The sequence below is a fragment of the Bos mutus genome, chromosome 18, assembly GCF_027580195.1.
Source record: "Bos mutus isolate GX-2022 chromosome 18, NWIPB_WYAK_1.1, whole genome shotgun sequence".
NCBI lineage: Eukaryota > Metazoa > Chordata > Mammalia > Artiodactyla > Bovidae > Bos > Bos mutus.
In genome coordinates this window covers 43,426,569-43,442,350 of record NC_091634.1, presented here as the reverse complement: position 1 = coordinate 43,442,350, position 15,782 = coordinate 43,426,569, and the positions used below count along the sequence as shown (strand labels likewise).

The 15,782-nt window shown below is 38.8% G+C and overlaps 1 protein-coding gene across 7 annotated transcripts in view; it reads left to right on the top strand.

The window, feature by feature from the left end:
* Positions 1-14,716, top strand: part of CYLD (CYLD lysine 63 deubiquitinase) — a 72,210-nt gene extending 57,494 nt beyond the window's left edge. For all 7 annotated transcript variants that reach the window (XM_070388437.1, XM_070388440.1, XM_070388441.1 and 4 more), the window contains 5 exons: positions 5,363-5,495; positions 6,443-6,551; positions 7,358-7,476; positions 7,750-7,966; positions 9,626-14,716. In XM_070388437.1, coding sequence (XP_070244538.1) covers positions 5,363-5,495; positions 6,443-6,551; positions 7,358-7,476; positions 7,750-7,966; positions 9,626-9,810 — 763 coding nt within the window. In that variant the 3' untranslated portion in view covers positions 9,811-14,716. The remainder of the gene's footprint in view (positions 1-5,362; positions 5,496-6,442; positions 6,552-7,357; positions 7,477-7,749; positions 7,967-9,625) is intronic.
* The last annotated feature ends 1,066 nt before the right edge of the window (positions 14,717-15,782 follow it).

The window sequence follows — 15,782 nt, the reverse complement described above, 5'->3', positions numbered from 1 at the left end:
ATTGTAGTTCTCACAGGAATCACTAGAGATTAGGGAAGCAGCAATAGTTTGAGAGATAATAACTGAAGATTTTACAGAACTTCTGACAAACTTAAATTATAAGAAAAAAGATGCACAAAATTCCTGAGCAGAAAGAACCAGGACTAAATTACCAGTCAGAGACTTATTACATAAAACCAAATTTAGAATAAGGGAATGTTATGCAAGAAACAAGGAAGTCAAGCAAGAAATTGGTAAATGTAGGTATATCAAGCTTTCATACTTAAAAACAGTAGCAATGACTAATTGTGTTGGGGGTGCTAGCATGAAACTGAAGTTATAGCCACCAAGGGGAGAATCTAGTGGATGGAGGTGAAGCACTCCAGGAAAAATAATGGAAAAAATCAGTATCAGGAAGCAGATATAAGGGAATATTCAGGTTGTACTATTGAGTACCTCTTACTATAGAACCATAGAACTGGGGATTCTTCTTTTATTTTTTAAATGTTTGATTGAAGTATAATTGCTTTACAGTGTTGTGTTGGTTTCTGCCATACAACGTGAATCAACTGTGTGTGTGTCCTAAGTCACTCAGTCATGTCTGACTCTTTGTGATCCTATTGGCTGTAGCCCACCAGTCTCTTCTGTCCATGGGATTCTCCAGGCAAGATACTGGAGTGGGTTGACATGCCCTCCTCCAGGGGATCGTCCTATATAATCAGCTATATGTATACATATATCCCCTCCTTGAGTCTCCCTCCCACTCTTTCCACCACCACCCACCCCTCTCAGTCATCACAGAACATCAGGTTGAGCTCCCTGTATTATACAGCAACTTCCGAACTGGGAATTCTTATTACATGGATATGTTATATTCCATATTACTAGATAATCCAGAATCTGTAAAAAATTTTAGTCAACTACCCACTATGTGTTACAAAGATAGACCTACAAACCCATGAATACTTTTATTTCCTCCCTAGACATCTGTTTTCTTTTAAAGTTAATACAACATTTGTATCCTTCTGCTCTTAGTTTTTTTTGGGGGGGAGGGCAGTGATAAACAGAAATGTAAGGTGTGTGGTTTTGTACAATACCATCAATTTTGCTCTAATTCTTATATATGTATTTCTCAGTGATGAGCTAATCACCCTCAGTTCAATTCAGTTCAGTCGCTCAGCCGTGTCTGACTCTTTTCGACCCCATGAATCACAGCACGCCAGGCCTCCCTGTCCATCACCAACTCCCGGAGTTGACTCAGACTCATGTCCATCGAGTCAGTGATGCCATCCAGCCATCTCATCCTCTGTCGTCCCCTTCTCCTCCTGCCCCCAATCCCTCCCAGCATCAGAGTCTTTTCCAATGAGTCAACTCTTCACATGAGGTGGCCAAAGTATTGGAGTTTCAGCTTTAGCATCATTCCTTCCAAAGAAATCCCAGGGCTGATCTCCTTCAGAATGGACTGGTTGGATCTCCTTGCAGTCCAAGGGACTCTCAAGAGTCTTCTCCAACACCACAGTTCAAAAGCATCAATTCTTCAGCGCTTAGCTTTCTTCACAGTCCAACTCTCACATCCATACATGACCACAGGAAAAACCATAGCCTTGACTAGACGGATCTTTGTTGCCAAAGTAATGTCTTTGCTTTTCAATATGCTATCTAGGTTGGTCATAACTTTTCTTCCAAGGAGTAAGTGTCTTTTAATTTCATGGCTGCAGTCACCATCTGCAGTGATTTTGGAGCCCCCCAAAAATAAAGTCTGATACTGTTTCCACTGTTTCCTCATCTATTTCCCATGAAGTGATGGGACCAGATGCCATGATCTTCGTTTTCTGAATGTTGAGCTTTAAGCCAACTTTTTCACTCTCCACTTCCACTTTCATCAAGAGGCTTTTTAGTTCTTCTTCACTTTCTGCCATAAAGGTGGTGTCATTTGCATATCTGAGGTTATTGATATTTCTCCCGGCAATCTTGATTCCAGCTTGTGCTTCTTCCGGCCCAGCGTTTCTCATGATGTACTCTGCATATAAGTTAAATAAGCAGGGTGACAATATATAGCCTTGACGTATTCCTTTTCCTATTTGGAACCAGTCTGTTGTTCCATGTCCAGTTCTAACTGTTGCTTCCTGACCTGCATATAGGTTTCTCCAGAGGCAGGTCAGGTGGTCTGGTATTCCCATCTCTTTGAGAATTTTCCACAGTTATTGTGATCCACACAGTCAAAGGCTTTGGCATAGTCAATAAAGCAGAAATAGATGTTTTTCTGGAACTCTCTTGGTTTCTCCATGATCCAGCGGGTGTTGGCAATTTGATCTCTGGTTTCTCTGCCTTTTCTAAAACCAGCTTGAACATCTGGAAGTTCACGGTTCATGTATTGCTGAAGACTGGCTTGGAGAATTTTGAGCATTACTTTACTAGTGTATGAGATGAGTGCAATTGTGTGGTAGTTTGAGCATTCTTTGGCATTGCCTTTCTTTGGGATTGGAATGAAAACTGACCTTTTCTAGTCCTGTGGCCACTGCTGAGTTTTCCAAATTTGCTGGCATATTGAGTGCAGCACTTTGACAGCATCATCTTTCAGGATTTGAAGTAGCTCAACTGGAATTCCATCACCTCCACTAGCTTTGTTTGTAGTGATGCTTCCTAAGGCCCACTTGACTTCACATTCCAGGATGTCTGGCTCTAGGTGAGTGATCACACCATCATGATTATCTTGGTTGTGAAGATCTTTTTTGTATAGTTCTTCTGTGTATTCCTGCCACCTCTTCTTAATATCTTCTGCTTCTGTTAGGTCCATACCATTTCTGTCCTTTATTGAGCCCATCTTTGCATGAAATGTTCCATTGGTATCTCTAATTTTCTTGAAGAGATCTCTAGTCTTTCCCATTCTGTTGTTTTCCTCTATTTCTTTGCATTGATGGCTGAGGAAGGCTTTCTTATCTCTTCTTGCCATTCTTTGGAACTCTGCATTCAGATGCTTATATCTTTCCTTTTCTTCTTTGCTTTTGGATGTGACTGGTGATAGAAGCAAGGTCCGATGCTGTAAAGAGCAGTACTGCATAGGAACCTGGAATGTCAGGTCCATGAATCAAGGCAAATTGGAAGTGGTCAAACAGGAGATAGCAAGAGTGAACGTTGACATTCTAGAAATCAGCTAACTAAAATGGACTGGAATGGGTGAATTTAACTCAGATGACCATTATATCTACTACTGCGGGCAGGAGTACCTTAGAAGAAATGGAGTAGCCATCATGGTCAACAAAAGAGTCCGAAATGCAGTACTTGGATGCAATCTCAAACGACAGAATGATCTCCGTTCGTTTCCAAGGCAAACCATTCAGTATCACAGTAATCCAAGTCTATGCCCCAACCAGTAATGCTGAAGAAGCTGAAATTGAACAGTTCTATGAAGACCTACAAGACCTTTTATAACTAACACCCCAAAAAGATGTCCTTTTCATTATAGGAGACTGGAATGCAAAAGTAGGAAGTCAAGAAACACCTGGAGTAACAGGCAAATTTGGCCTTGGAATACGGAATGAAGCAGGGCAAAGACTAATAGAGTTTTGCCAAGAAAATGCACTAGTCATAGCAAACACCCTCTTCCGACAACACAAGAGAAGACTCTACACATGAACATCACCAGATGGTCAACACCAAAATCAGATTAATCAATATATTCTTTGCAGCCAAAGATGGAGAAGCTCTATACAGTCAACAAAAACAAGACCAGGAGCTGACTGTGGCTCAGATTATGAACTCCTTATTGCCAAATTCAGACTTAAATTGAAGAAAGTAGGGAAAACCATTTAGGTATGACCTAAATCAAATCCCTTATGATTATACAGTGGAAGTGAGAAATAGATTTAAGGGACTAAATCTGATTGATAGAGTGCCTGATGAACTATGGTTGGAGATTCGTGTGACATTGTACAGGAGACAGAGATCAAGACCATCCCCGTGGAAAAGAAATGCAAAAAAGCAAAATGGCTATCTGGGGAGGCCTTACAAATAGCTGTGTAAAGAAGAGAAGCGAAAAGCAAAGGAGCTAATCACCCTAGGATATTATTAACCTTCTAGAACTTCAGTTATGAGGTGTGAGTGGTTGCTGCTCCCCTCCCCCTCTTGTTTTCTGTCCAAATATCACAAAGCTGTTGGTATTACATCCTCATTTTTGATTCCCATCTCATGTTTGCCTCTCTGTGCTCCCTCCAACCACCATCTCTCTCTATCACTATTAATATTTCTGAGTTTTGCTCACCTCTACTACTTCTGTTTTCTTTGTTTCCAGTCTTATTTTTTCTGTTACCTGTTGATTCTTTTTAATGCTTTTTGACTTTCACAGAAAAATGCTGGCATTTTATTGTCATCAATAATAGATTAAAATATCGGTACAGCATAACCTTCAGATTTTTTGGTTATCTTTTTTTTTTTTTTCGTCATGGGTTCTCAAGAATTTCTGCTTTGTTACCACATAAGTTGTCTTTATTTCAGGGTTTAAGTTGCTTTGGGAAACTGAGGGTTTCTGAGGTTAGTGTCTGTATTAATATTTTTCCCTAAAAATCTTGAAATCTACTTATAAATCTAATTATAAATTGCCTGATTCTATGCCCAGAAATTCTGCTAAAAAGGGTAAGTAGTAGATTTAAAGATTATTGATTCTTTTGGTACAGTTAGTCTTGAATTTTCATGCATTCTAGTAAAATATTTAGAAGGGAAAATATGTAAGGGTAATACTGATATTTGCATACAGTGGGTCCTAACTGGGTGCTTGTTGAATAAACGAGTGACCATCTAAAGAGAACATTCTTGAGTGCAGAGAATAGCGAACAGTTGTTAGAGGACACCTGGGTTTTACACCTGGCTCTGCTTTTGACTTGCTGGGAAGGATGATCCTTTGCCCTGCAGGGCCTTCATTTTAGAAATTAAAAATTTCTAAAGGTCCAGAAGGTCTTTAGACCATCTGGAAGGTCTCTAAGGGTTTGTCCCATTCAGCCATGTATGAACTGACTTTCCTGTTAAAGGCATTAAATGCAGTTTACTGTTTTCTAGCTTTGGACAATAAAGTTGAACCAATGATATTAGCTTCTGGTTATTATTATTCACAAATGCTTTTTGATTGCAGATGTTATTGCATTATTTTTCTCCTAATCACTAAGGAAACTTTCAGTATGAAAACTAAAATAAATAATTTGTAAGTTCTTATGCACAAGTACATTTAATTATTTTATCTAAATGATTGTCTTTGTCCCTGTTGTTCTGACTGTCAGAGTTGCAGATTTCTGTTCTCAATAGTTTTTGTGTTCTCAAATGCCCCTAGAACCACTTCACTTTCTGATGCATTTCATAAGTAAATTATCTGGCTTTTTCTGCATATTTTTAGATCAGCAGGTCAAAAAGTACAAGATTGTTACTTCTATCAAATTTTTATGGAAAAAAATGAGAAAGTTGGAGTTCCTACAATTCAGCAATTATTAGAATGTTCTTTTATCAACAGTAACCTGAAATTTGCTGAGGTACGTGATAATTACTGTATTTTATATTCAAGTCCTTAGGCTTCTTAAGAAAACTATAACTTCAATAACTATTAATTTTAACCCACTGAGAACAGTTATAAACACAAACTGTTAACACAAATTTAAAAATTATGCCATGCTTCAGCTTTGTCCTTGTAGGAAATACTTTAAATTGAACTTAGTAGAAAATACTAAGATTGAACTTTTTAGATTTTTGGTGCCAAAAAAATATCAATCTGATTTGTAACTTGAAAACATTTAAGTAGCTTAGAGGAAAAAAGATTGTGAAGGTTTCTGTTGTCATTTCATCCAATTTCACATTTTATCCAATTTAATAGTTTGCTCAAGCATATCATCCAAAGGAATGTTTACTTTTCCTCCTTCAATGAAAGACAAAACTCACTTATTGTAAATGAACAAGTGATATAGTTTACTTTTCTTTTACTGAGTATCTTCATGATCTTAGTAGCATGGGCTGTGGCTCATTTTCATTGTATCCATTTTTAAAGAGATGTTCTGATAAAACCTTAATAGCTACCATTATTTATTGGTAATGAAATAAATTGGTAATTGAAATATAAGGAATAGTGTCCTTCAGTGATGAATTTCTTAATTATACTTGCAAAAACAATTTTTCTGAAACCTTTTGAAAAATATAAACTCAAAGTGGAATGTTACTCTGTAAAGTCATCATATTCTTTGAGATCCCAGGTGGTTGAACTGCCTGACCTGTGTGTCCATGTGTCCATACATCTTGGACTACTTGAGGCTTGTGGCTCTTTGGTGCTCTGCCTTCATACTCTGTGTTCACATGCAGATCCCATTTTACAGGCCATCCATGTTATAGTGGAACCACTGCTTGGTTTGACAACCATGACTATTTTGGGGGAATTTCAGGGAAATTTTTCAGTGTTTTGATTCTAAAATTATGTATCTTTTTTTTTAAGGCACCATCATGTCTGATTATTCAGATGCCTCGATTTGGAAAAGACTTCAAACTCTTTAAAAAAATTTTTCCTTCTCTGGAACTAAATATAACAGATTTACTTGAAGACAGTAAGTATAAGATTTTTTAGTTTGTTTTTCAGCAGTAGTCTATCAGGTCATTCACATTAATTGTGAATAAGAGTCTAACAGGATACAAGTTTTCTTAAAGACAATTTGCTGTCTGAAGAGCTTGGAAATATTACACTAGAAATTTGTTCTGAAAAAATCAGACATGTAAATCAAGATTTCATATGCAAATAGGTTTATGAATAAGAAATTAGAAGCACTCTATATGTTAACTAGAGGAGAGTAGTTAAGTGAATTGCAGTGTATCTGTACAGCATAAGTACTGCTATTCAAATTCATGTTTTTGAAGACCAGTGTTATATGAAAGTGGTCATGATGTAATGTTAAGTGAAAAGGTATGTTGATATTGTCTACAAGAGGAGCTACGCACACACACACACACACACACACACACACACACACAGAGTTATGTTAAGTATGCAGATATAAAGTTATAAGAGAAATTACAAGAATGGTTATCTCCTGCTAACTGAAATTGTAGATGCTTTCAGTTTTCTTCTGTATGTTCTCTTGTATCTTAGCACATTCATCAGTAGAAGTTTTATAATCAGGAGGAACACTCTGAGTGTATTATTTTTTTAAAGTCATTTGGTCAGAGAAAATGTCTTTAAAAATATTCTGAATCCAAGGAAATCCAATTTAAACTTTATGAGGGGTGGGGAGGGATAGACTTTATTGAGTCCATGAGCATTATCCTTTTTAAAACTTAATTTTTCTTTTTAATCTTTTAAAATAAAAGAATGCATTGTAAAAGACCCTTTACCTCCCCCACACCCCACCCTTTTCAGCCCCCAGGCAGTGCCGGATATGTGGAGGGCTTGCAATGTATGAGTGTAGAGAATGCTATGATGACCCTGACATCTCAGCTGGCAAAATCAAGCAGTTTTGTAAAACCTGCAATGCTCAAGTAAGTTTGACTTCACTTAATGGATATTCTCTTAATAAATAGTAAATCATTTGTAGTTGAACCAGATTTCAGGTTTTAAAAAGTTTTCAAAATCATGATTAACTTAAAAAATTCATAATTAAGGGATATGCTTCTTCTGTTTATTTGATGGATTTCCATGGGGTACTCAGTTACTATTTATAGGGACATATTCCATTAGAGTAAGTGGAGTCCATTCCCTTCAAACATTGAGTTTGGTTCCTTAATGGCTTTTTCTTTTATGTTCTGTTATAGGTCCACCTTCATCCTAAGAGGCTGAATCATAAATACAACCCAGTGTCACTTCCCAAAGATCTGCCTGACTGGGACTGGAGACACGGCTGCATCCCCTGCCAGAAGATGGAGTTATTTGCTGTCCTCTGCATAGAAACAAGCCACTATGTCGCTTTTGTGAAGTATGGGAAAGACGACTCTGCCTGGCTCTTCTTCGACAGCATGGCTGATCGGGATGGTACTTTACAGACCTTTCTTCCACATGTGGCTATAGTTGAGTTTGTAGTGGGATAGTTGTAGTGGGCTAGCCTGGTCTGAGTAACAAAACAGTGTTGGGAAAAGCTGTTCAGGATTATCTTGGTGATGCTTTAACAACCTTGCTATGAAACTAAGGAATAGTATTGTTGTGATAGTTTGACATGCATAGAGTCTTTTTAAAAAAAAAAAAAGGAATCAGATTTTTTTCCTTTAAGGCTGAGAGTTTTTATTTCTACTTTGTTGTCCTTGACTTTTGAGCTCCTCTCATTTTCTGTACTGTAGTCATCATTTCTTAAGTACTTCTGTGCCAAGCTTTCTGGGAGGGACTTTAGGTCATTTACCTAAATCCTTGCAAAATGGGAGTGGTTCCTATTTTTGTCTTACTAAAGCTGAGATTTAAGGTGCCTAAGGTCTCAGAGCTTGTATTTAATTCAGTCTTTCTAAATTCAGTGCTTATGTTCTTTTATATACTAAACCATGTGTCTTCTAAATGACAAAGCTAAGAATAGAAGTAAATGTCTTCTTTGGAAAAATATCTTATTCTATGTATAATGTCTTTCTTCCTGAACTGGGGAATATACTGCACCTTCTAGGCTGCTTTCTAGGATGTTTAGTCATTATTTAACAAATACCTAATGAGTGCATGTGAAGTGCCCAGGGCTCTAGTAGGTTTCAAAAATGAAGCAGTTGTCGAAACAGCTGTACTCCTGCCTGTATAGAGTTTACAGATTAGGATCAGCCCTAGGCACAGTTGTGGGAATATGACTTCCATATCCCTCCAGTTCCTCCATACCCCGTTTTTCCTTTAGCCACTCTCTCACACTCCAGGACCCAAGTCTTCTGGTGTGGTCCCCTAGTGACCTAGGACACCCCCTTGTGGCAGACTCTTGATCAGATGCCCAAGGTCTGCCTCATGGGTTCTCAACATTTTCTTAGTATTCAGACATTTGATATAGCACAGCTCCATCTGTAAATATGTCCCTAGCCCAGTTAAAATTTGCATATAAGCATGAAATTCAAAAGCACAGGGGTTCCAGATATTTTTAGAAAAGCCATGGGGAGGCTAAAGCAGAAGAACCTTTCCTGGGGTCCCTAAGACCATGCCTTATATCTTCATGCTGTCTAATGAAATGTAAAACAGAACCTTGTTAGAGTTACACAAATATGTTTTTTAAACTTAGGGGAATAAAATAGTATTCATTTTACTAGATCTACTTTAAGCTACTAGATCTGCTCTAAACTGGCCAGGCTTATGGTAAAGCAAACAGGGGTGCTTGTGTCCAGGAAGGGGTTTGGGAATGTGAAGAGTTGAACGTGTGTGCACACGTGTAGGTGACACTATTCCTTGACTGAATGCACCGAGAAACCTGGGAAGTAGATTTTGGACTTTGCTCAGGATATATATCTTTTGACCAATTATATTCACTGTTGGTCCCAGAATCCTTTCAGAAACCAAGAAGTGAGACTGTCAAGAGTTAAACAGAGGACTTCTAGAAATCAGAAGTAAAATGAGGTCTTTCTGATCCTGGAAATTAATGTTAACTAAATTACGGAATTGTAAAGTTACTTTGGTGGGGCAGGGCAGCAAAAGTGTTTATAACTTCACTGCCCTCAATACGCCTCTTTCTCTTCTCCATAGGTGGTCAGAATGGCTTCAACATTCCTCAAGTTACCCCATGCCCAGAAGTAGGAGAGTACTTGAAAATGTCTCTCGATGATCTGCATTCCTTGGACTCCAGAAGAATCCAAGGCTGTGCACGAAGACTTCTCTGTGATGCATACATGTGCATGTACCAGAGTCCAACCATGAGTCTATACAAATAAACAGGATCATCTGGACGGGTGCAGAAATCAAACACACAGTTTTCGTGTTGCATCTCACTTGAGCTGGCAGTTCTGTTCAGCGTCCATTGCCGGCAATGGATGTCTTTGTGGTGATGATCCTTCAACGCAGGATTCCTGCGTTTAAAAACAAATTGCTTTTGTGTTACTAAAGTATTTAATAAGCATTTTGCACTCTAGAGAGTATGTTTGTGTTGGTTTTTTAAGAAGTCTAAATGAAGTTATTAATACCTGAAGCTTTAAGTTAAGTGCATTGATCATAAGATATTTTTGGAAGCATAAAATTTTAATTGTGACAGTTTAAAACCTCTTTTAGTCCATTGAGAATGTAAATAAATGTGTCTTCTTTATGGACCAAGGTTATGAAATCATTTTTCCTTTGTAGCTAATTGTTGCCTTGAGGAGGATATACTTTGGTTTTATTGAGTCTATTTTCAATCCAGTGATTAAAGTTGTTTTGAGTTTGATTTGTTAATTCTTCCCTTTCTAGTGCCGATTCCTGCATGTCTGCAATCTGAGTTTCTGTGTTTCTGTGGTAGTGGTCACAAAAGTATTTAAATTTCCTCAATGGTGTTTTCTATTTGTTCTGGTTTTAAGATAAATGAGTGATTTTTGTCATGAAATGTCCATTTTTGATGTAGTTTTCCTGGGGGATTCACATATACAGCAATTGAAGCTCTCCATTCATAGTAGTAACTGTCAGCTAACAGCTTTCTTTTCTTTTTTAAAGACTCTCTTATGCAGTGGGGCACAATAAATTTTATTAAAGAGTTGGGGTGATAAATATATTCCTATACAAATATAAGGTTAATAGGAAAATGAATTGGTCATAGAGAATCACTCATTGAAATTTCCCTGAAGAGATGTATTGGCTGTCTCAACCTCTACTATCTTAGATAAGACTGTCTAGAACTTAGATCAGTTCCTGCATTAAGTTCAGTCTGATATCCCTTGAGATAATGACAGTTACGAACCAGATATTTTATTGAACTGTTAGTAGCAGCTTTGCCTTCCTCCTGATTCAATAAGTAGAAAATGGATGTTTTCCTAGCTAATACCTGTAGTGTGTGTCTGTTGTAGACTAGCAGCATAGGTTGTCCGTGTCAGTGCTGTGGGACGTGTTGCGTGGCGATGGTGTCTCTGTGGAATGACTTCCTAACTGCATGGAAAGGCAGAGGTTGTCATGTGTGTCTAGCATATAACTTCATAAAATACTGAATGTCCAAAAGAAGGGAAAGAATCTTTGCAAACCCTGCAATTTTTTCTTTTTAAAGTCGCATTTACCCTTTGGTTTTGTCACTCCATTTTCCTGGTATTTATTAGCTAGGATTCATTATTATGAATCATAATCTACAGAAAATTTTGTCATAATTTTTTCATTTTTGAAATGAAAAAAGTACATAACTTTTGCATGAAGTTTTGCTCAGTACCTGGGTGACTGGTGATCTGGATACTAGGTCCAGAGAGATTGGGACCAGCCCCACCCCATCACCCTGGGGTTAATGAGGAGCCTGGGGAGCAAGATGCCTAAGGTTCCCTCTAGCCCCGACTTTCCACAAGTCCAGTCACCCCTTAATCAGTACGTGTTGGATGAATACATGGATGTAGGAGCTTATCAATGTGATTTTAAAAGGCTCTCTAGAGAAATGATTAGGACTCTATATCTAGGTAAGATTGGATTTAACAGTTAAAAAAGAGAAGACCGTTCCTTTCCTGTAAAAATTAAAACACAAGTTGAAGGTTAGTCCTGCTCAGCTCCTCGTGGCAGAAGATTTGAAGAGGACTTGTGGGGTTGTACGTTTATTTCCCCATGGGTAGGGTGTGGAGGCGCTTTCTAGTGGGAGGGACCTCTTCCATAAACCATTTCTAGGACAGTTTCTTCAAGAAGAGCTTCCTGTTCTTTTAATATTAGCTGGGGAGGGAGCACCCACTAAAGGGATGCAGGGCCCACTAGATGGTTCCTCTAGCGGTAAGGGTCTTCCAGGCCCTGGTGTCCCCTCTCCAGCACCGCCCCACCCATCAGCAGTCCTTTCTTGTTGCTGCTCCCGCAGAGCCCTGTGTCAGGTGGGCACAGGCAGGCTGGGCTGTGTGGCACCAGTGACCCCTGTGCCTGTTGACTTACTTAATTTCTAGCCTTAAATTTTCTTTCATATTTTTCTATTGGTCTTTTAAATGGTTCTGTTATCTTTTCTTCTATATCATATGTACAATCAAGATGGCAATATAGTAAAATCATCTTATTTATAAGAAAAGTCATGTTCCCCCACCTCCATTGAATACACACGTGTATGTTTGTGTGTGAAAATTTATATATATGGGGGGGGGCAACCATTTCATAATGTGTTCAGCCCGTTGCTATCAGCTTTACAAAGGAGTTTGACTCTACCCACAAAAGAATGTTTTGTAAAACTGGAAATACACGTTGCAAACCAAGAGAGATAGAAACAAAACTCAATAACATATAAAATTGTTACAGTTGCTAAGGATAATTTCCTTAGAAGCGTTTAGGATTTTTGTAATTCATATTTGCCAAAAGTTGTAGGTAAATAGCTTCTTTCTATCCCATGGATTCACTTTTTTTTTTTCTTTTCACCCAAGTCACATAATTCAGGAACAAGGGAAAGATGTAATTATCTTAAGGAACTTGCATTGTCATTCAAATTCCTGTTGTGTGAACATGGCACCTTCATAAATTCAGAGATGTTACTGTTGTCTTCTGATGGATCTCGATATCCAGCTAGATGACCTTGCATCTGTGTTGATGATTGTAGACAGAGATGTGAGAGAAGACAGAATTAGGCCTTAGCTGAGGGACTGCCTGCCAACAAGTATTTCTTAGACACTTGTTACCGAAGATTGTGTCAAAAGGAACATGAGACATAGCACCTGTCCTCGAGCAGCTTACCACCTACTTCTAACAACAGAATGTCTACTAGAGGCTTCTTAGCCTAAGTGTGAGGGCGCTGGGTTGGGGGGCTCTGGGAGGCAGTGAGATGTGACAGAAGTGGTAGACTAGGGGACAAGAGCTGGTCCCGCCCTTTCTCTGTTTCTTGTTTTATTAGTCTTGGGCAACGTCTTCACTTCTCTGGGCCTCAGTGTCTTCCTCTGTATAGCAAGGGGGTGGGACTATTGAATCTTACAGGAAAGAAAGACAAATTTCTGGGTCCTCGGCCATGCCTGCTGGATCTGACTTCACAAATGGTAGACCCCATTTCCTAGACCCGAAATGTCCATCCACCCCCAACCCCACCCCGCCACAGGTGACCCTGAGAGTGATCATCAGCCAGATTTGAAAAACACTGAACTGAAAGATCTCGAAAATATCTTTTCTTTATGTGGTTGTGTGGTCATAGAATGTTATTGTGTCAATTACCCACATACATGTGGGTAATTGTATATTTATCACATTGTTTCTCTGTTTTTACATGTGAATTCATATAAGAAATGCATTTTAGTATCTATGCCTCAGTCCACTGTTTCCTAGAGGTTTTAGCCATCTTAGGAACCCTCTTGAGACTGAAGAGGATGTTATTTACCTGGACATTTACCCTTCATTTAATTTCTGTAGGGGAAATTGAGGCTCTGGAAACCAAAGAAATGGAAAAATGAAATTGTTATGCAAAGTTAAAGAAAAAAAAGTAGACTAGCTGCTATTTTATGATGAAAATCTTAACCCTAATATGGGAAGATTTTTTGTCATAAAGTAAAATGTCCTTGTTCAAGTAGGGGGACTGTAGGTTCATAGTGAAGAATAAGACTGCCTTTTCTAGGGGGTTGGTGATGTTAACACACCCACAATTCTTCAATGAAAATAATACTTGAATTCCCCAAGGCAAGTGAGGGTGGAGAAGGAGGAGAGCATATTAAGATGGAAATATTCAGATGCATACTAAGATGCAAGAGAGAGAGGGTGGAGGATGGAAGGCCACCCTGACAGCAGGTGTGGTACCCGCTGGGGGCTGTAAAAGTGGGTTCTCCTCTACCTCCCAGGCTGTGTCACTGCTCAGAGACTGGGACTTCAGAGAGCCAGGCTTCTTTGCAGCAAGTCAGCATTGCATTGTCTAGTTTCCTTTCAGAAGCTTTATTGGAGGAAAAAGAGGGGAAAAAAAAGACTCTTCATCTTAGTCTAAATCCTCAAACAGCTGAAGGGTCTCTCTTGAGTTTGAAAGTGGTGGTAAAAAGCTAACCAGCGCATATGGCCAAGGATAATGAAAAGAGGGAAAAGAAAGACATTCCTTCTTCCTGCTCACAATAAATGTCAGTATTTGGAGCAGATCATTCAAGAAATACATTTGCTTTCCTGACTGTCTTGTCAGCGATGCCATTTTTGTTTACTGTATTTGAAAGTCTTCTTATAACACAGGTTGCGGGGAAAGGCCAGGTCCAGAGGCATCCTCCTTTGGAGCTCCACAGACTCAGATGTAATTCTCTTGCACTTTAAAGCCCTGTCCACTTCCACTTTTTATTTTTTCAGGAGATTGTGTGGGAGACTCAACTGTTCTTTTTATTTTAAAAAATGGCCTGTAGTACTCCAGAAAGTCTTAGTATCCTGTCATAAACATTCATTAAAAAAAAAAAAAAAAATCCCATTTGCAACTTCCCGGGGAAGTCATGGTGGTTAGGAAGTTGGTATAAAGGAGCACATTTTATATTGCATTTCCCATATTTGGTATCTTGTTCAACATTTTTTTTTTTTTGGCCTGATGAACATTCTATATTTATGAAGACATTCTTTAAAAGTAAAACCACATAAAATATCCCTTTATTATCAGATTGCTCTGATTTAGCCTTAATTTTGTTAAATTTTTTAGAGATGATTGAAGTGCTGCTGTGGAAAGAAATGTACTATATACTATTTCTGTATCATTAAAATTAAATTTTTATGGTTGTTTTTCTTTGATTTCTTTGGGGAAGGGTTTTGGGTTATGGGAAGACTGGAATTGAGGAAGATTGCTTTAGGAAAATGCGGTACCAGGCACACCTGTGTCTTCATCAAATCTCTGTCATCATCATCTCTGTGCTTGTTTTAGAAAACATAGACTTTTCCTGGGACGTGTGCCAGTGGTCTCTGGGTTCCCTCCTGGCATCATGATTTTGTGTAGTTTTTTGAAATAACTTGGCACCACAAAGCTCTGATCCTAATTAAAGCTCAGTTCTGCCAGTCTCTAATCCAACCAAGAGTTGTTCATCTCTTAAATTGGGCCAAAGCTGTTGACTATAGAATAGTGTGTCTTGATCCCTCACAGCTGCCAAGGAGACAATTAAAAACACTACTTTTCTGTATAATCCAGAGAAATGATTACATGATGCTATATTAGGTAACTGATAATAATAAGTTTTCTTCAGGAATTATTGCTTGTAGAGTTTCAGTCTCTTGTTATGCCAAGGTAGGAAAGCTAGAATGGTCCGAGCTGACAATATTTATATTAATACAGTACATTCAAGAACTTTCCTACTTAGAAACCCACAGCCAAATGACGTATTGGTGATAATGAAACTTGGCCATTTGAACATCACTCTGATTTTCCTTTGTTCAAACTCAAGGGTTGGCATGCTTTTTCATAGATCCTATCCTTTCTAATTGTCTGTGGGTGTGTCAGTGCAACAGTAATTGTTCATATACTTGTGCCCACCTGTGGATGTGGGCATTCAAGACCAGACCTTGTTGGAGGCGGGCTGACAGGCTGGCAGAGGAACATTGCCTCTCCAGGCCTCTTCTCCTGGGGCCTGGTCCCTGCTCCTTTCCTGACTCGCTGAGGCCAGTTGTCCCTCATCTTCCTGAGGAAGGGATACGTGGCCTACAGCAGCAGTTCTCGGTTCTGGCTGCACACTGGATTCATTCATGGATGGAGGCTTTTCAGATGCCTCAAGCATGTGCCCACCCAAGCCGCTGGGATCTGCAGATGGTGCTCCCGAACCCAAGTTCCTGTGCCTGATGCACAGTGAGGCCAAAC